Source organism: Microcaecilia unicolor, chromosome 3 (genome assembly GCF_901765095.1).
Source record: "Microcaecilia unicolor chromosome 3, aMicUni1.1, whole genome shotgun sequence".
NCBI classification, from domain to species: Eukaryota; Metazoa; Chordata; class Amphibia; order Gymnophiona; family Siphonopidae; genus Microcaecilia; species Microcaecilia unicolor.
In genome coordinates, this window is record NC_044033.1 from 1,890,385 (window position 1) to 1,912,597 (window position 22,213).

The 22,213-nt window shown below is 44.9% G+C and overlaps 1 protein-coding gene across 2 annotated transcripts in view; it reads left to right on the plus strand.

Moving 5' to 3' along the window:
- PTK7 (protein tyrosine kinase 7 (inactive)) overlaps positions 1–22,213 on the plus strand; it is a 370,128-nt gene that overhangs the window by 73,576 nt on the left and 274,339 nt on the right. For both annotated transcript variants that reach the window (XM_030195698.1, XM_030195699.1), the window contains exons 5-6: positions 16,048–16,201; positions 16,933–17,054. In XM_030195698.1, the coding sequence (XP_030051558.1) occupies positions 16,048–16,201; positions 16,933–17,054 (276 nt within the window). The remainder of the gene's footprint in view (positions 1–16,047; positions 16,202–16,932; positions 17,055–22,213) is intronic.

Consider the following 22,213-nt stretch of genomic DNA (forward strand, 5'->3'; position numbering starts at 1 on the left):
TCCCTATGAGGAAAGGCTGAAGAGGCTGGGGCTCTTCAGCTTGGAGAAGAGGCGGCTGAGGGGAGATATGATAGAGGTCTATAAAATAATGAGTGGAATGGAACGGGTCGATGTGGAGCGTCTTTTTATGCTTTCCAAAAATGCTATGACAAGAGGGCATGCGATGAAGTTGCAGTGTGGTAAATTTAAAACGAATCGGAGGAAATGTTTCTTCACTCAACGCGTAGTTGGACTCTGGAATTCATTGCCGGAAAAAGTGATTAAGGCGGTTAGCTTAGCGGACTTTAAGGAAGGGTTGGGCGGCTTCCTGGAGGAAAAGGCCATAGAATGTTATTGAATGGACGAGGAGTAATCCACTATTTCTGGGATGGGCGGGAGAAATTGCTTGTTTTTTTGGCCGCTGTCGGTGACAGGGTGCTGGGCTCGATGGACCCTTGCCTGTCCCAGCATGGCGATACTTATGTAGAAACAGCATAAGGAATGTCAAGTCAAAAAAAGCACTGATAAGGAAGGCAAAGAGGGACTTTGAAAAAAAGATTGTGTTGGAAGCAAAAACACATAGTAAAAATTTTTTTTAAGTATATTAAAAGCAAGAAGCCGGCAAAAGAATCGGTTGGGCTACTAGATAATCGAGGGGTAAAAGGGGCAGTCAGGGAAGACAAAGACATAGCGGAGAGATTAAATGAATTCTTTTTTTCGGTCTTCACCGTGGAAGATTAGGGAGAGATACCGGTGCCAGAAATGGTATTCAATGCTGATGAGTCAGAAAAACTGAATTAAAATCTCTATGAACCTGGAGGATGTAATGGCACAATTTGACAAATTGAAGAGTAGCAAATCTCCTGGACCGGATGGTATTCATCCCCATGTACTTATAGAATTGAAAAATGAACTTGCGGAACTATTGTTAGAAATATGTAATTTATCTTTAAAATCAAGCATAGTTCCGGAAGATTGGAGGGTGGCCAATGTAACGCTGATTTTTTAAAAAAAGGTTCCAGAGGAGATCTTGGAAATTACAGACTGGTGAGCCTGACATTGGTGCTGGGCAAAATGGTAGAGACTGTTAAAAGGAACAAAATTACAGAGCATATTCAAAAACATGGATTAATGAGACAAAGCCATTATGGATTTAATTAATGGGAAATCTTGCCTCACCAGTCAATTACATTTCTTTTGAAAGGGTGAACAAACATGTGGATAAAGGTGAGCCAGTTGATATTGTGTATCTGGATTTTCAAAAGGCGTTTGACAAAAGTACTTCATGGAAGACTCCAGAGGAAATTGGAGAGTCATGGGATAGGAGGTAGCGTCCTATTGTGGATTAAAAACTGGTTAAAAGATAGAAAACAGAGAGTAGGGTTAAATAGTCAGTATTCTCAATGGAGAAGAGTAGATAGTGGGGTTCCCCAGGGGTCTGTTCTGGGAATGCTGCTTTTTAACATATTTATAAATGATCTAGAGACGGGAGTAATTAGTGAGGTAATTAAATTTGCTGATGACACAAAGTTATTCAAAGTTGTTAAATAGCAAGGGGATTGTGAAAAATTACAAGAGGATCTTACGAGACCCAGTTGGGTTTTTAAGATTTCCAAACTATTACAAAATTAATCAAATTCATTTTAACTCACAACTACTTCCACTTTAACAATGATATCTATCTGCAAATAATGGGCACTGCGATGGGCACCAGGACAGCACCCCAATATGCCAACCTTTTTATGGCTGAGCTGGAAGAGACATTTCTGAATACATACCAGACCAAACCTCTAAAATACTACCGGTACATCGATGACATTTTTATGATTTGGACGGAGGGTGAAGAAACTCTGAAACAATTTTATTCTGCCTTCAATACATACCATCCTACAATCAGATTCAAAATTGACTACTCCTCAGAAAAAGTCAATTTTTTGGACACCATGGTCTCAATCAGTGATGGCTGTATACAAACATTTATATACAAGAAACCCACAGACAGATGCAGCTACCTCCACAACTCCAGCTTCCATCCTTCACATACAAAAAGATCCATCATTTACAGCCAAGCCACAAGATACCACCATATCTGCTCTGACCCAGGGGACAGAGACAGACACCTTAAAAGCCTGACTGAATCTTTCAAACAGAAGGGCTACAACCCCAAAATAATCTCCAAGAATAGTGCCTCCTCCCTCAAAACACCCAGGGAGAATCTGCTACAGTACAAAAAGAAAAAATCCACAGACAGAATCCCGCTTGTAGTGACATACAATCCAGAGCTGGAAAAACTGAGGAAAATCATAAGAGATCTACAACCTATACTCCAGGAGGATGAATTACTGAAAGAGATATTCCCATCCCCACCAGTACTGGCCTTCCGACAGCCACCCAATTTAAAACACAAGCTAATCAGAAGTAAACTTCCATCACAGACTGAAAAGGAACAGAAGGGCACACTTCCCTGTAATTTATCCAGTTGCAAACTATGCCAAAATATTTCACAGGACCCCAAAGTCATCCACAAAGGAAAGATATTCAACATAAAGGGATCTTTCACTTGCTCATCTTCCAATGTGGTATATATCATTCAGTGTAAAAAATGTAACGAAAGATGCTATATTGGAGAAACAGGCCAGATGCTTAAGACAAGATTCAATTTACATAGACATCATATGAACAATACTGGTGCCAGCAGGGTTCCCACGCCTGTTGGTCAACATTTTACAGGACCAGGACACTGTACCAGTGACTTCACAGTGAGAATCCTGAAAGGTAACTTTAAAACCATACAAGAACGTAAGACCTTTGAAGTCAGAATGATTGAATATTTTAACACCCAACAGAAAGGACTTAACAAGGATCTGGGGTTCCTAGCCCATTATAAACCATAAAGCTGTATGTCTCTGTTGATCACCCCACCCCTCACCTATCCACACCCATCCTGATAGAATATCAATGATATGCTTTGATGTCCCCATGCATACTTCCTACCCACCCCCCTCCTCCCACCCTGTCAGACTGTCATAGTAATGCTTGAATGTTACACTGTCAGCTAGCACATTTGCTTATTTCCGATCTGAGGAAGAAGGGCAACCTTCGAAAGCTAATCAAGAAATGTATTAAGTTATGTCCAATAAAAAAGGTATCATCTTATTTTCTTTTCCATGTTTTATTTTGTTTGATTTCTATTGATAACCTTAAGAGTGGACTAACACGGCTGCCACACTCCTCTACTTAAGATTTCCACAATGACTATGCATTCTTGATTTGCATTCACTGCTTCCAGAAGGTTTTAGATACATAGGAGGATGAACCAATACATGGAAAAACAAAAGACTGTATTGTACCAATGGGATGAATCTCACTATGACAGGAAAAAGAATCCTTGGTGAGAAATTTAGACAATATGTTTCTAGGCATATAAACTAGAACGTGGGAGTTGTATATGGAGGCAGGTCACTTCTTGTGGTTGTCCCCATCTTAAAGACAAGATGTGACAGTAGTGAGAAAAAAGGATCAAGATGGCGGCGCTAACGGTCGTGTGAGCGCTGAGTTCCTGAATCCAAGGAGAGTTGTGGGGCCAACAGAAGCTCTTACTCCATCTCTTTTTAATCGAGATGGGGAAGAGAAAGGGGAAAACTCAGGCTTCTACCTCCAAGGCCTTGATGTCAACCCCAGTCTCGCGGCAGGCACCTCTTGAGAGCTTCGAAATCAGCACTCTTGGTGGTCGGATTTCTACTTCGGCGGGCTGGACCCCGCAGGGGCCTGAGTGCAGCGCTGAGGGAGCGACGTTGAGTACTCCCAATTTCACCCCTCCTCCACAGCCCGGAAGTAAGTTGATGCTGGCGATACCACAGCAGCTCGAGTGTGTGTCTCCTGTGGATGGAGGATCTCTCAGCGTTACTATCCCGGTGAACGGAGCAACTATGCAGGGTCAGTTCCAGGCCGCTGCACCTATTCCCCGAGGACTACCTCCTGGAGAGAGTGGAGATTTGGTAAGACCAATGCGGGTGACAATGGAAGCATTGTGGGACGCAATCCAGCAGGTGAACAAAACGTTACTACAGATGAATGTTTCTATGACTGGCGAAATTAAGGAATTAAAGCAGACTTCCCAAAATTTGTCTACAGAAGTTCAGGAACATAAACAAAAACTTGGGGGTATTGAAGAAGAAGTTAAACAATTGAAGGATTTAACAGTGACTATGATAAAGAATAAAGAAATTCAAGAGAGAAAAATAGAATATTTGGAGAATAACGGAAGAAGGAATAATCTCAGGTTTTTGAGGTTTCCTAAATCTCCCTTAATCTCAGCTACTGATATGTTAAAAAAAATACTTTAATGAGATATTGGGGATACCTATGGAGGCTTGTCCTCCTATTACGAGAACTCAATACATTTCAGGAACTGAGAAAGGGGAAAATCAACCACAGAATCTTACATAGTAACATAGTAGATGACGGCAGAAAAAGACCTGCATGGTCCATCCAGTCTGCCCATGACAAACTCATATGTGTATACCTTACCTTGAATTTGTACCTGTCCTTTTCAGGGCACAGACCATATAAGTCTGCCCAGCAGTATTTCCCGCCTCCCATCACCGGCTCTGTTACAGACCGTATAAGTCTGCCCTCCCCTATCCTCGCCTCCCAACCTCCACCCCCTCTTCCCCCCAACTGCTCCGCCATCCAATTTCAGCTAAGCTTTTGAGGATCCATTCCTTCTGCACAGGATTCCTCTATGCATATCCCACGCATGTTTGAACTCCGTTACCGTTTTCATCTCCACCACCTCCCGCGGGAGGGCATTCCAAGCGTCCACCACCCTCTCCGTAAAGAAATACTTCCTGACATCTTTCCTGAGTCTGCCCCCCTTCAATCTCATTTCATGTCCTCTCGTTCTACCGCCTTCCCATCTCCGGAAAAGATTCGTTTGCGGATTAATACCTTTCAAATATTTGAACGTCTGTATCATATCACCCCTGTTCCTCCTTTCCTCCAGGGTGTACATGTTCAGGTCAGCAAGCCTCTCTTCATACGTCTTGGAACGTAAATCCCATACCATCCTCGTAGCTTTTCTTTGCACCGCTTCCATTTTTTTAACATCCTTCGCAAGATACGGCCTCCAAATCTGAAAATACTCCAGGTGGGGCCTCACCAACGTCTTATACAGGGGCATTAAAACCTCCTTTCTTCTGCTGGTCACTCCTCTCTCTATACAGCCTAGCAATCTTCTAGCTACTGCCACCGCCTTGTCGCACTGTTTCGTCGCCTTCAAGTCCTCAGATACTATCACCCCAAGATCCCTCTCCCCGTCCGTGCCTATCAGACTCTCCCCGCCAAACACATACGTCTCCCTTGGATTTCTACTACCTAAGTGCATCACTTTGCATTTCTTTGCATTGAATTTTAATTGCCAAACGTTAGACCATTCTTCTAGCTTCTTCAGATCTTTTTTCATGTTTTCCACACCCTCCGGGGTGTCCACTCTGTTGGAAATCTTGGTGTCATCCGCAAAAAGGCAAACTTTACCTTGTAACCCTTCGGCAATGTCACTCACAAATATATTGAACAGAATCGGCCCCAGCACCGATCCCTGAGGCACTCCACTACTCACCTTTCCTTCCTCCGAGCGAACTCCATTCACCACCACCCTCTGGCGTCTGTCCGTCAATCAGTTCCTAATCCAGTTCACCACTTCGGGTCCTATTTTCAGGCCGTCTAGTTTATTTAAGAGCCTCCTGTGGGGAACCGTGTCGAAAGCCTTGCTGAAATCTAAGTAGATGACGTCCATAGCACGTCCTTGATTTAATTCTCCGGTCACCCAGTCAAAGAATTCAATGAGATTCGTTTGGCACGATTTCCCTTTGGTGAAACCATGTTGTCTCGGATCTTGCAACTTATTGGCTTCCAGGAAATTCACTATCCTTTCCTTCAGCATGGCTTCCATTACTTTTCCAATAACCGAAGTGAGGCTTACCGGCCTGTAGTTTCCAGCTTCTTCCCTATCCCCACTTTTGTGAAGAGGGACCACCTCCGCCGTTCTCCAATCCCTCGGAACCTCTCCCGTCTCCAAGGATTTATTAAACAAGTCTTTAAGAGGACCCGCCAGAACCTCTCTGAGCTCCCTCAGTATTCTGGGGTGGATCCCGTCCGGCCCCATGGCTTTGTCCTCCTTTAGCTTTCCAAGTTGTTGATACACACTCTCTTCCGTGAACGGCGCTCTATCCACCTCATTTTCAGGTGTACTTTTGCCAGTCTCTCTTGGTCCTTCCCCAGGGTTTTCTTCAGTGAAAACAGAACAAAAGTATCTATTTAGCAAATTGGCTTTTTCTTCATCATTTTCTACATAGCGTTTCGTTGTATCTTTTAGTCTCACAATTCCCTTTATAGTCTTTCTCCTTTCACTAATATACCTGAAGAAGTTTTTGTCTCCCCTCCTTACATTTCGAGCCATTTGTTCTTCCGCTTGCGCCTTCGCCAGACGTACCTCTCTCTTGGCTTCTTTCAGTTTCATCCGGTATTCCTCCCCGTGTTCCTCCTCTTGAGATTTTCTATATTTCTGGAACGCTAACTCTTTAATCTTTATTTTCTCAGCCACTTGCTTTGAGAACCATATCGGTTTCCTTTTTCTCCTGCTTTTATTTACTGTCCTTACATAAAGGTCTGTAGCCCTGTTTATTACTTCTTTTAGCCTGGACCACTGTCCTTCCACTTCTCGTATGTCCTCCCAGCCCATCAGCTCCTTCCTCAGGTATTCTCCCATTTTGTTAAAGTCAGCTCGCTTGAAATCGAGGACTTTGAGTTTAGAGTGGCCGCCGTCCACATGAGCCGTTACATCAAAACAAACCGTTTGATGGTCACTGTTTCCAAGGTGCGCAGCTACTCGGACATTTGACACACTATCCCCATTTGTGAGCACCAGATCCAACGTGGCTGCCTCCCTCGTGGGTTCGTTCACCATTTGTCTGAGCAGAGCACTTTGGAAAGCATCCACAATCTCTCTACTTCTTTCCGATTTTGCAGACGGAACCTTCCAATCTACATCCGGCAGATTAAAATCTCCCAACAACAGCACCTCTCTTTTCTTCCCCAACTTTTGAATATCAGCGATCAGATCTTTATCTAGTTCTTCCAATTGTGTCGGGGGTCTATAGACAACACCCACGTGGACCAAGGTTCTATCCTCTCTTTTTCAGGTGATCCATATCGCTTCTTCCTTTCCCCAGTTCCCTGTCATTTCAGTCGCTGGGATATCATTTCTCACATACAGAGCTACACCTCCACCTGTACGTCCCTCTCTATCCTTCCTAAAAAGATTATAGCCTGGTATGTTTACATCCCATTCATGGGAACCATTGAGCCATGTCTCTGTGACTGATTTAAATCTTACTGAGTTTCTGGAAACTTCTTTGGAGATAGTCACAGAGAGAACTACGCTGATTGTCTCCTTCGCTCTTGAACTGGATAGAAATAACGTTTTAAGACTTTACTTTCGTAATTTAAATGATGTATTTTTGGGGGAAAAAATTCAAATTTTCCCAGATCTGGCAAGAAGCACTTAAAGAAGAAGGAAGGAATTTCTATCCTATAAAACCAGAGTGATTAATTTGGGTGCAACTTTCTTGCTAAAGTTTTCTTGTAAATGCTTCATAATGTATGAAGCAAATACTTATATATTTTTTTTCCCCTTTAAAATTATTACAATTCATATAATCTAAGGAAACAGTTAGATCATCTGTTGCTTTGCCTCCCTAATTTAAGCGCTGTTAAGTTGGCTGTAGATATTCGAGCTGCCCCCTCCGTTAATTATTAACTCTTCTGTTTGTTGATTGTAATATTTCCTAGTATCTTGATCCTATTATTGGGGACAAATGTAAATTTAGTGTGTTATATTTTAACCATTTGGCTGTAAGTATTGGTTTTTTCTTTTTTGCCTTCAAAGTTAATTCTGTTATTTCTAAGTCTATGTATATGGATATATGACTTTATTATTAATAAAAAAAAATTTAAAAAAATGATGTGACAGTAGTAAAGAAAGCAATGAAAACAACAGTCTTGTGAAATCACTCCTTACCAACACGACAGGAAGTTAGACTAAACAAAAAACTAAACAGAAGATGAGACTGCCACTTAAATGTAGTTGAAAAGCAATGACCACAAATGCTCACAGTCTATGCAACAAAGTTCATGATCTGCAAGCCCTGATGTTATTAGAGGCAGACAGACATTGTTGCTATCACGGAGACATGGTTCAGTGGTTCCCGTGAATGGGATGTGAACATACCAGGCTACAATCTATTTAGGAAGGATAGAGATGGTCATAAAGTTGGAGGAGTAACTCTGTATTTGAGAAACAATGTCACACTCATCTCACACCTCCCCTGCATCTGTTATCGATACAAGTGAAGCATCCATACTGCAGTGATTTCTCTCCATCTCTACAGCTCATTTTGCATTGAGAACCTTAAGACCTCTTACGCCTGCACAGGCTACATCTCGGGCTACGTCCACACTGGCTTCTGAGCTGATACCAACGCCTACCCTACATGAGAAAATCTGGGCTGTGCTCAAGGAAGAGCTTTCAGGGCTACTGCAGTCACAGTCTCTACAGGCATACAAGGTGCTTGCGCCTGCCTCAATCCAGCATATTAATTAATTTATTTATTTACAACATTTATATCCCACAATATTCCCGCCCATGGGCAGGCTCAATGTGACGTACAATAGTTAATAAACAAACCATAACACAATAGCACAAAGTACAGTGGACAGAGTCACAGGAGGGGGAAAGAGAAGTCTGATGAGGGAATGGAAGAGAGGGTGGGTGATTGGGTATCACAAAGTGAGCTGTGGGCTAAAAGGCTGCAGCTCCTGCAGGACTCGTGGTAAACGCTCTGCCAAAAAGGAAGGTCTTGAGACGTTTCTTAAAGGTTGGGTGATCTGAAGTGATTTTGATCTCCCGAGGCAGCCCGTTCCACAGTTGAGTGCTGAGATAAGGAAAAGAGGAGCCATAGATGGCCTTATATTTGAGGCCACGAGAAGCAGGGTAATGGAGAGTGAGGTACGAGCAGGATAGATTATATGGATAGATCGGAGAGAGATTCATGGGAGAGGTCCCGTAAATCGGCTTGATGTCGACCTTAGGGAGCTTGTTAGCTAGTGAGTCAGATTTGTGAGAATATCATGCCTGCTTGTCCTCTGAGAAAGGTAAGTTACTCACCTGAAGCAGCAGACGCATATTCTTACAACCTGCCCACCTCCGCTTGGAATTGTCTTCTGTTAATATGTGTTAATGACAACAGATCCCCCCCTTTTAAAGTGGGTGATCTGGTGCACCACCGCTATTATACGCACAAGACCTGGCGAGATCCCATCTATATTGGGCCCTTCAAGATCGAAGCTCTGTCAGCTACCGCTGCCAAGCTTGAGGACCACTCGTCCTGGGTCCATTTGAAAGATATACGGGCCTACCCGGATATCGAGTCAGGCCTTCTTGATGTTAGCAGCCCCTGGAGAAACCAGCCCCATCACAGACCCCATCTCCGCCGCCACTGAGCCCCAGACCACCAACACTGCACCCAACTCTTCTCAATCACCTTGACGACCAACCTTCCCCAGAGCCACAGTTGCTTGATCTGTCCGATATCTCTGTCCAGAAGATTGCAGAAACACCAGAGTCACCACCACCACCACTCTCACCCCAAGTTGCACCTGCTCTTCGCGAGTTGGTATCCACACCTCCACCTCCAAGTGTTCCTGAATTTCCACTTCCTTACGTTGATCTCCGCATCCGTATCATTAGAATCCGCAATTTAGCGGGAGAATTGGATCTGGGTGAGCCAGAGTCTGCTGAATATTCCACACTGCAGAATCTGTACCGCAATATTACCGATCTGCTCGACATTTTGCATCTATATTTCCCTAATCAGACCAGCTAGATGCCACAACAATCTAAGCCAAAGTCCAAGCCTGAAGCCATCCCTTTGCAGAAAGTTTCAAGTCCATCACCGCCTCCTCTGTGCATCCAAGCTGTTGTACCGCCACCTCCTGTTTCCCTCGTAAGTTGTACTTCACAAAGAACCTACGGCAGCTGACCTAACCGCCTTTGAAAACATCAAGGAACCTGATCCAAGTAAAACTGAACTATACCCTGTTGATCAGTGTAGCTCCGAGCAGTTGTCCGAAACCATCACCCAGTGGTCCAACGACATTGAGGACACTGACGAAGGAAGCATCGCTGAAAGCATTGCATCAGAAGAGGTCACGATGGTACATCAGTACACCCTCTTCTTCTGCTTCCCGTCAGTTCGGTTGTTTGTTGTTGGACTTGTGTGTTTTATCATATTTTGCATAGGTTTGGTGTTGTTTTTTACTGCACTGTTTGCCTTCACCACAACCAGAAACAAAAGTCTTGCTGACTATCTGCACACACTCAGTGCCTCTCCAACTGGTAACCTCACCTTACCCGTTGGAGACGCTACTGTAGCAGCAAACACTCCTGCAGCCTACACCACTCCTGCAGCCTACACTAAGTCCCAAGTAAACACCACACCAAGCCACTCACCTGAAAATACCTCCCACCACAAGTCCACAGGGGTTAGTACCATCTTTGCCAGGAACACCACCCCGTTAGCAGATACACCCACTGAGAATGAATTTCCAGCTGGAAATTATACATTGCCAGTTGAAAATTCTGAGACTACTCCTATCCTTACCGATCCTCCTACCCGGTATCCTACAAGTGCTCCCAATATTAGTGGTAGCCAGGACACTATTGTCCCCACTTCTGAAACTACTTTTGGGGATAATATTACCTTGTCTGAACTTCAACCCACCCCTCCTAATCATCCTAGCGACCCTACTCCTTCCACACATATTACCCTGAATACCCAGTATACTGAAGGTACCAACTACCAGCTCACGCAGACGCCCCACAAGACCACCTCGCTAATTTATTGCCTTCAAAAGGTTTCCCATCTAGCCAGAGTATTACAGCAAATCTATTGGCCTTACCCTTCCACCACAAGCCCCTACTAAGTGTGACAGACCCCCATATGAGCCAGAGTAACCTCCAACAAGGTGGTGTTGGGTACTGGGATCCGGCGCCCGACGATTGCCCCCTTTGGAATCCCACCGATAGGTACCATCTGTTGTGTGAACCTTTATTGCAAGCCTCAGGTCCAGGCCCCGCCAGGGTCATACAACACCTCTCCTCAATACTTCATAACGCAGTTACAGTTAAAGTAGCACGAGGTACTCTCCCATTTTTTAGACCTCAAGCAGGAGAAGAAGTAATCTTTTGGATTGTCACTTATAAGCTTTACTGTACAGATTGGTTGCCTTGGCTTTTCTTGAGAAAAGTCGGGAACAGACCCCTTGAGAAGTATTGTATTTCACCAGACGGTAGGGGTTCCTTCGCTGCTCTCCGTTTACACCTTTAATACACAAGTACATGTCCAACAGAGGAGCAGATAACCAGCCTTCTCCGCCACAGACGATACCCTCCCTTGATTTACCACCATTGTCACCCTCAGACTTCTGGGATTCAGTAATTTCCAAACCCCCGATCCACCTTTTAGATCCCCGTGAGCTAAGATATCCTCACTGGGACCCGGCTCCGCAAGACGATCCCAGTTGGGATTCATTGACCCGATATCAGACACTGTGTGAACCCTTACTCAACACCTTGACTATTGGCCCAGATCGGACTATCATTCACACCCTTGCTTTGTTTGGAGGAAGTCTAGGTTTACAAGTGGAACAAACCGAAGTACCCCTAGTTAGACCAGAAACTCGTGAGGTAGCAGATTTCTGGTTAATTACATACAGTGTGCTTAGAACTGATTGGACACCCTTTCTATTCATTAGAGAAGTAGGATCAAGACCCTTGGAGGTATTTAGTCTCTCCGAAACAGGAGCTACCAGAATCTATCCCCCTTACACTAGCAACGCCTAATGGAAAAATTCCGCATTTTTAGGTATAACTTGTCTGGAATGTTTTTACGTTTGGGGAGCGTGCCAGGTGCCCTTGACCTGGATTGGCCACTGTCGGTGACAGGATGCTGGGCTAGATGGACCTTTGGTCTTTCCCAGTATGGCACTACTTATGTACTTATGTACTTATATACTTATGTTCCTGGTGTATTTTGGAGTAGTGATTGTCATAATTGCAGCTCTTGTTAAAACCCTAGGGTTAATCTTGCTACTTACAATATTCATTGCTCACCAATTACCATTCCTACAGTCTTGATGCAGTGTTCAATCAAGAAAACTGCCAACATGATGTGCCTTGCCCCCCTACTGTGTGTGTTAGCCATGATCATGGTACCTTCCAAGTCACAAGTAATGCAACTACCAGATCGCTTGATTGAATACAAGATAGTATTAGCCCCAACCAAGGAAACGATTACAATAACCCTCGATGTGTGTGCTTACACGAGGTGTGGTGAATGGCCTTACCAACAATATTATTCAGCCTTTGAGATATACATGTGTCCCTTCTCTACATGTGGGAGTTGGGCAGAGGTATGGTGGTACACAGGCACATGGGTTCCCTACTCAGGTCAAGCCATTCCTGAACTCAAGAAGAGTATTTCCATTATGGAGCCACAGGTATTTACCAATTGTCCAATGACCAAGTGCAATCAGGTGGCTATCACTTTCAGAGGAGTAAACTCTGTCACGTACAGAGACTATTTCCTTGGAATAGTTATCACAGGCAGGGATCCGATTGGCACATTTCTTATTATCTCCCCTCCCAAACCGGAAAGAAACCCCCTAATGCCAACAAAGGCCCCAGAAGAAAAGATTCCTTACCAGGTTGTACAGATTAACAGTGCCAAAGACTTAGTTGCACTTGAAACTGGGTTTGGAGATACTAACTTGTGGCTCGAATGGGCCCACTATACCACAGCAAGTTTGAATGTTTCCAATTGTTATTTCTGCGCACATGCAAGGGCAGAATCTACAGCAGTTCCTTTCCCCTTAGATCTCTATAATGATCCAGATGGTTTTTGGTGTATGCTAGAGCTATTGCAGGTAAAAGAGGACATTAATCAGTCTTGTCAACACCTTGAAAAACATCATCCCTACTTGCCCCCTCGGCTGAGGGTGCCACCTGCATTCAGAATTCCAGACCCTGCCACAAGATATCATACATGTTTGGACCGATATGCGGTTAATAACCCACGGTTTTGGGGAAATTTGACCAATTGCATTACCACTCTAGGAAAAGGGGCCCTGCGAGGTCTGAACATTACAGACTTTGCTCAGGCTCGAGCAGATGTATGGTGGTATTGTGGAACCAACACCATCCACCATACACTTCACAGAAGTTGGACAGGCAGATGTGCCTTGGTCAAATTAGTAATCCCAATAGTTATTGCATCTTTGATTCCTCCTCATAGCAGCTCTTCCTCACTAGTGAAGAGACATGCAGTGCCCGGATCCTTTGATGACCGGGTCTATATTGATGCAATTGGTGTTCCGAGAGGGGTCCCTGATGAATTCAAAGCCAGAAACCAGATTGCTGCAGGATTCGAATCTGCCTTCTTTTGGTGGGCTACCATCAACAAGAACATAGATTGGATCAACTACATATATTACAATCAACAGAGATTTGTGAATTACACTAGAGATGCGGTTCAAGATATTGCAGCACAGTTAGATGCCACTAGCAGAATGACCCTTGAGAACAGGCTTGTTGTTGACCAATTGCTAGCGGCGGATGGAGGGGTGTGCCGGAAAATAGGTACCCAGTGTTGCACTTTTATCCCCAACAACAGTGCCCCAGATGGGTCATTCACCAGAGCCCTGAAAGGCCTCACCTCACTCTCAGAGGAATTGGCTGAAAACTCGGGTGTTGATACATCTTGGACTGGTTGGATGGATAAAGCTTTTGGTAAATGGAAGACATTTATCATCTCTGCAGCCACCACCATTATTATAGTGGTTGCCATTTTCATATTGGTAGGACGTTGCATAATCCCATGTGCAAGAGGCTTAGTAGAACGCTTAATTGAAACTGCCATAACGAAGAAAACAACAGGACAATATGTGTTGTACGAGAATCTCCTTCCTAACACCACAGGAGACAATACATTGGACTATCTCCCTATGAGGTAGACCAATCGCTATGCAAATGCTGGAGAAGCTATAGATGTACCTGCAACTATATAATAGGATAAAGCACGTGGGAATGCAATGTTGTATAACACAATTATGGAGGCTATGCAAGCATGTAATCGATAATCAATATAACCATGTAATCAATGCAAACGTATAATCAGTATATAACCAAGGAATTAATTAGCTTGATGATTTATATATATATATATATATATATATATATATATATATATATATATGTGTGTGTGTGTGTAAAAGTATTATCAAACCTGCATATTAATAGGTTAAAAAGATATTAACCTTGCAATTGTATTTTGTTGCTCAACCGCAGATATGGGTTAGTCCCAAGAGGGGTTAGAATGAGGCAGAGATAGTATCCATGTTGTGACTAGGATTCCAAAATTTTTGCCATACCAGATTTCATTCAGACTCTCTAATTTGATAGCTTTGCAGGATACCTTCTGGAATAGATGGAACCAAGCTAGACAACCCTAATGTCACCCTATGAGATAGGGTGAAGAGGGGAATGTTAATATGTGTTACAACTTGAGACCCCTCCACTGGAATAGTGGTGGGCCGAGCTCTATAGCCTAGGCTGCTAAAAAGCACTGACTAGGCCAGAAATCTGATGATGGCCTCGCAGCTAAGTACTTGCTGAAGCAGGGCCTGGTTGGCAAGCCTTATCAGGATCTGGTGTGACATCCAAATACAGTGTAAGGGCCAAGATGAAGGAATAAATGGCTAGGATATTGGAAAGTTAGGTCAAGAAAATGGAGTTTGGTTTTGTAAAGATGGCGTCCTGTTCATGAAATATGAATACTTGTCTCTGTATCTTAGAAAAGTTGTTTACAACTCAGGAAGTTACAGTTATGAAGAAATAGGTGAAAGGAGGGAGGAATGGGCTTCCGATCTGCGGTTGAGCCAAGCTGTCAGAAAATATGATTCACATATGAAAAAAAATGCGTGCCCATTAGGTTTAATGGGCAAGGAGAGGGTATTTAAGTTCTGCCAATTTAGGCGGAGTTTGGAGCTTTCCCCAACTCTGCCCAGAGGGCAGAACTACGGTCGGTCAACCTGAGACTTAGACTGATGAGCGTGCCAGAGTGATTGAACTTGCATTGGGTAAGAATTAAAATTATTATCACCACTTATCTCTCTTGTCATTTCTTGGCTACATATTCATTTCTCTGAATACACCTACACAGACAAAATTAATCTCTATGATATCCACATAAGTGAGGAAACTCCTACCTAATTACCCATAATGTGTGAGCGTAGATACACAAAGATGCACTTGGAGTCAGAAAACCGAGATCTCATTGAACAGACTTAGAATGAGCCTTCTGAAATCCTCTCTTCACCTCCGTGGGCCCGGGTCTAACGGAGGTCTAGAGAGGGGTACATAAAAACACTTCTTAACTTTAACACTATACTGCTGGTCCTACCCTTGTGCGTGGGGTGGGAAGGCACCTGCGCATGAATGGTGGGGGCACTGCCTTATAGATTTAAAGTGGCAATATACTTTGGTAGTGTCCACAATGGACTCCGTCGGATGACGTAACCCATTTGTGAGAATGTAAGACTGCTGTCCTCAGAGAACACCTGCTAAAGGTGAGTAACTTAGTTTTGTAACCTGCTTCTAAGGTGAACCTAATGAGAAATTAAATTTCTGTATCATCTGCATATGAAAAGTACTCTTTATCAATGGCCCATCAATAAACATTGAACAGGTTGTCATCCTCCATAGAGAAAGCAAAGTTGTTTAACTGTTACAGGTGGTCTGTACCATTGCCACTTCTGGCCTTCACGGATGTGTCCCTGCTTATTGTTGTCATCTGTTTGTACTGAGAACTAAAAATCAGAGAATTGTGACATGTCTTGGTGCTGCTAGGTTGCTTTTGCTTATTCTGAGTGACTCATTTTCCTTTTGTTTAGATGAAAGTTTCCCACGTCCTTTGAATATCCCACAGAGTCAGATTGTGAATAAGAATGAGGAAGCCATCTTTCACTGTCAGTTCACAGCCATGCCACCGCCTTTACAGGTGTGGTACTTTGAGGAGGAGAACTCTCCCATCAGCAACGAGACCCAGTACGTATCTCTCCAAGAACAGGCTCAGGCTCCTGGAAGCTGACTGATTTTAGGTTTCTCCCTTATCCCAGAGCTGTTTGATGGGACACTGTTTTAAGAGTCAGGGTCTGTAGGTTCATATGTGAAGATCTGTGGTCTATGATAGTCTGTGGTCTGTGATAGTCTGTGATGACGCATGGTATCTTAGCAAGGGTGAATCCAACTGATATGTTGGAGGAAATGAAAATTGCTGCAGACTAGGTGCTATTGGAGCTAGGTACAATGGTGCTTGAATAAAAACTAGACGGAAGGGCTGCATTGAGAAGCCTTACAGGATGACTTTCTGATCACTGCCTCCCCAACATTGGTGGAATGTTAAGGGACAGGAAGAGGAGGGAAATGTCATTCTTGGAGGAGGGGAAGGCTTTGTCTGATCTTCTTGTGGATTGAAATCTCAGAGGTAATCACTGTAGGGAAGAGCTGGTGACAGGATACTCTAGCATAATGCCATCTGGGTTTTAAAAATCTAGGGAGTGTGGTTCTTATTTTACTCCATTTTCCCATAGTGCTGCTCCCACTAATGGGGCTATAGACCGAATGTATAGCAAAATGTTATAGTATGGTGGGGATATGTTCTGAAGGCTTGTGTGCATTTTACATTTATGGATGTTGATAGTAAAGATGTGCATGGCTGTTCATCATTCCTCAGTGCTGTCTTTTGCTCACTTAATTCTCTCCTGTTGTGTGCACAGATTCACTGTGTTTCCTAATGGTTCCTTACTTGTGAAAACACCACGCACTGGAACCTACCGCTGTGAGGGTCGAGGACAGCGAGGCAAGCCTATTGTGCTTGAGGCAACTCTGCAACTAGCAGGTAAGAAACTAAGGTCATATTCTCCCTACTCAGTAGAGAAGAGGGAACAGTGCTTGCTCTTTTCCCCTACCCCCATAAGAACTGTCCTTTGCCCTCTTCTGCTGTCTGCCCACGCTACCCATGAAGACAAGGGTCGGTTCCTGATTTTCTACCCTTGCCTAATTGGGGAGGGAGGGGGATATTGATCTGCTTTTTTCCACCATAGTGTCACTTGGTGTCCAAGGTTGGGCTACATGTTTACTGGTTTGTAGCAAGAGCTATGGTCTTTTGCCTCTGGTTAATGACAATTGCTGTAGTGGCTGGGCTAAATTGCTTTTTTCAGTTTCAGCCAAAACTGAAATTGCCACTGAAACTATCTGAAAGCTTCTGACTGAAACCGAAACTGCAGCCAAAACGCAAGTTTGGTTGTGTAAATGGGAACCAGTGAGGGCTGCTGGGGATTGTCAGAGCCTTCAGTCTGCATCCCTCTGCTAATCCAGCAATATCCAAGACAATATATGTATTTTAGATAATGAAAGACTGTTTCCTTAGCATCTAGCTGCACTGTTCTGCACAAGTGGGTGTTATCTGCTCCTACCAGCTTTATGGAGGTAGAGAAAAACTGATCTTTACCAGTGACCTAACCAGTATTAACCGGTGGTGCTCCCTGGAAAGGTTCAGTATTTTTCTCTACCTCTGCAGATGGTAGGTCATACTGTCTTGTGCTCCTGATCCCCTGGCCTAGCTCTCCTCTCTGCTGATCACAGCTACACTGCTTGGTTGAGCCTAACAGCTGCTTCTACATAAGTACAGAAGCACCGCCATACTGGGAAAAGACCAAGGGTCCATCAAGCCCAGCATCCTGTCTCCGACAGTGGCCAATCCAGGCTTCAAGAACCTGGCTTACATTTTGTACCCTGGTACAGGGACTAAAGTTGTTTCAGAAAAAAATAAAGTTCCTTATCGTTTGCAGCAGATGAATCAGCTCTTCCTCTCTCCGACCATCACCTGATCACATTCACACTTCTTCACCCCCCCCCCCCTCCACCCCGTCCAACTTTAACCACCACCTCCAGGAACCTCCAAGCTATTGACCCCTCCACCTTATCATCTACTATCTCTAATCTCCTCCCCTCCATCACGTCCTCCGCAACTGTCGACAAAGCGGTCTCCGCTTACAATACCGCTCTCTCCTCTGCTTTGGACACCCTCGCGCCATCCATCTCCCGTCCCACAAAACGCACCAATCCCCAGCCCTGGCTGACTCCTTGCATCCGTTACCTTCGCTCCTGCACCCGATCCGCTGAGCGCCTCTGGAGGAAATCTCGTACCCTTTCAGACTTCCTCCACTACAAATTCATGCTATCCTCCCTCCACTCCTCCCTATTCCGTGCAAAACAGGACTATTACACCCAATTGACCAATTCTCTCAGCTCCAACCCTCGTCGTCTCTTCACCACCCTTAATTCCCTTCTAAAGTGCCCCCCGCTCCTACTCCCCCTTCTCTCTCTCCTCAATCACTGGCCGACTATTTCCGCGACAAAGTGCAAAAGATCAACCTTGAGTTCACGACCAAGCCACCACCTCCTCCACCCTTTAACCCTCTCCCTCATCCAACCTACCCAGGTCTCTTTCTCCTCTTTTCCTGAGATCACCGAGGATGAAACTTCCCGCCTTCTTTCCTCCTCGAAATGCACCACCTGTTCCTCTGATCCCATCCCCACCAACCTACTCAACACCATCTCCCATACTGTCACCCCTGCCATCTGTCGCATCCTCAACCTCTCTCTCTCCACTGCAACTGTCCCTGACACCTTCAAGCACGCCGTTGTCACACCTCTCCTCAAAAAAACCTTCACTTGACCCTACCTGCCCCTCCAACTACCGCCCCATCTCTCTTTTACCCTTCCTTTCCAAAATACTTGAGCGCGCTGTTCATAGCCGCTGCCTTGATTTTCTCTCCTCTCATGCCATCCTCGATCCACTTCAATCCGGTTTTCGCCCTCTGCACTCGACTGAAATGGCACTCTCTAAAGTTTGCAATGACCTGCTCCTGGCCAAATCCAGAGGTCACTACTCCATCCTCATCCTCCTCGATCTTTCCGCCGCGTTTGACACTGTCAATCATGATTTACTTCTTGCCACGCTGTCCTCTTTTGGGTTCCAAGGCCCTGTCCTCTCCTGGTTCTCCTCTTATCTCTCCCACTGCACCTTCAGGGTACACTCCCATGGATCTTCCTCCACTCCCATCCCACTATCTGTTGAGTTCCCCAGGGATCTGTTCTTGGACCCCTTCTCTTCTCAATCTACACCTCTTCCCTGGGCTCGCTGATCTCGTCTCATGGTTTTCAGTATCATCTTTATGCTGATGACACCCAGCTATACCTGTCCACACCTGACATCACCGCGGAGACTCAGACCAAGGTATCGGCCTGTTTATCCGACATTGCGGCATGGATGTCCAACCGCCACCTGAAGCTGAACATGTCCAAGACCGAGCTCCTTGTCTTTCCTCCTAAACCCACTTCTCCTCTTCCTCCACTCTCTATCTCTGTTGATAACACCCTCATCCTCCCCGTCCCATCTGCCCGCAACCTCGGAATCATCTTCGACTCCTCCCTCTCCTTCTCTGCGCATATCCAACAGACTGCCAAGACCTGTTGCTTCTTCCTCTTCAACATCAGCAAAATTCGCCCTTTCCTCTCTGAGCACACCACCAGAACTCTCGTCCACGCTCTCATTACCTCTCGCCTTGATTACTGCAACTTACTCCTCACCGGCCTCCCACTCGGCCATCTATCCCCCCTTCAATCCGTTCAGAACGCTACTGCACATCTTATATTCCGCCAAAACCGATATACTCATATCACCCCTCTCCTCAAATCACTTCATTGGCTTCCGATCAGATATCGCATACAATTCAAGCTCCTCCTCCTTACCTACAAATGCACCCAGTCTGCAGATCCTCACTACCTCTCCACCCTCATCTCCCCCTATGTTCCTGCCCGCAACCTCCGCTCACAGGACAAAGCCCTTCTCTCAGTACCCTTCTCCACCACTGCCAACTCCAGGCTCCGCTCATTCTGCCTTGCCTCACCCTATGCCTGGAACAATCTTCCTTTATCCATACGCCATGCCCCCTCCCTACCCATCTTCAAATCTCTGCTTAAAACTCACCTCTTCAATACTGCCTTCGGCGCCTAACCGCTCGAGAAATATAAAATGCCCCAATCTATCCACCCTATCAGATTAACTGTTCACTCGTCCTCTAGATTGTTCACTTGTTAGTTTGTTCTCTTGTCTTTTAGATTGTAAGCTCTTTGAGCAGGGACTGTCCTTCTATGTTTAAATTGTACAGCGCTGCGTAACCCTAGTAGCGCTTTAGAAATGTTAGTTAGTAGTAGTAGTAGTAATCTAGGAACTAGTGGGTTGTGTCCATCTATCAGCAAGTGGAGATAGAGGTTACAAAGCTGAAGGCAGTGATACCTTCACTTCAGTATATCTCTTTCTCCAGCACTCTGCGGCCGAGTTCTTTTTGGATTGCTCGCTGCCGGGGTCGAGTCATTCTGGTAGCTCCGGATTGGCCGCATTGCCCTTGGTATGTGGATGTGGTGCCTCCGTTTCGGATTCTGCTTGATTCCGGGCTTTTCCTTCAGCGTCTGTTAAAGAGTGGAGGATTCCTCTTGCTTTGGTCTTATGGCTTGGTTTTTTGAGATGTCGAATCTGAGGAACAGATTTCTTCGGACACAGTGATTACTGCTCTATTGCGAGCATTTATGCAGTCCACTTTGACCGCTTATTCTTGGGTGTAGAGGATTTTTGAGCCATAGTTGCGGCCCACGCTTGGTCTCCATTGCAGGTGTCTGTTCCTGAACGATTTTTTTTTTTTGTTACATTTGTACCCCGCGCTTTCCCACTCATGGCAGGCTCAATGCGGCGGGCAATGGAGGGTTAAGTGACTTGCCCAGAGTCACAAGGAGCTGCCTGTGCCGGGAATCGAACTCAGTTCCTCAGGACCAAAGTCCACCACCCTAACCACTAGGCCACTCCTTTCTGCAGGACAGGTTGCAGAAGGGCCTGGCCTCTAATTTGCTTAGGGTGCAGGTGGCGGTAGCCGGCTTCTGGGAGAAAGTGTCGGGCTCTTCTCTGTCTTCGCACCCAGATGTAGTTCATTTCTTGCAGAGTGCTTTTTCTCCTTTGCTGCTGCAACCTTGTTCACCCTGAAACCTCCTCGTTCTTGTTCTCCAAGCCTAGCTTAGGGCTTCTTATCTACCAAGCATTGCTACGGACTCCTTTTGATTCTTTGCAGAAGCCTTCTCTTGGGAGCTTACTCACGAGCGATGTTTTTGGTTGCCAATTCTTCGGTACGCATTGTGTCTGAATTTTTAGTGCTGCCGAGCCAATCTGCTTTTCTGCAGTTTGCTAAGCATGGAGTGCCCTTCCATATGATTCCTCCTTTTCTTACCGGCTGTGGTTTGGCTTTTCTTCTTTATCAACCTCTCTTTCTTCCCTCCTTTTGAGAGGGGGATTTTAACGCAGAGTATGCGGCACTTCATCTTCTGGATGTTTGGGGGGTTCTCCGTCATTCGCAGATGTCACATGTTTTTCAGTGTTCGGATCTTCTCTTTGTTGTTCTTGATGAATTTCTGTTGTGTTTGGTTGGTGAAGGAGGCTTCCTGGTTTCTTGTCTGATTCTGCTTGGTGATGCGACGTATACTGAAGTGAAGGAGGAGCTGACCATCTGGTATCTCTGTCTTCAGCTTTGTAATCTCTATCTCCACCTGCTGGTAGATGGATAAAACCACCAGTTCCTGGATTCTTCTGCTGCTACTAAAGGAAAGAAAATTATCAGCAGGTAGGGCATAATTTTACCATGAACACCAGATGTATTCATTGCTCAGATAAATGGTGATGGAACCCATGAGGGAAGAGTCAAAGCTGGATCTAGTGCTCACAAATGGAAGAAGTGTTTCCAATGTCCGTGTGGATGCCCTCCTATGTAATAATGATCATCACACGATATGATTTGTTATAAGAGCAAAAATAGAGTGCAGGTGCACAAAACTCCAAAGTACTGGATTTCAGGTGTACTGATTTTGGTGGAATGGAAGAATACCTGAAGAAGGAGCTCATAGCATGGGCAGGCAAAGGTGAAATAGCAATGCAGTGGTATAAGCTGA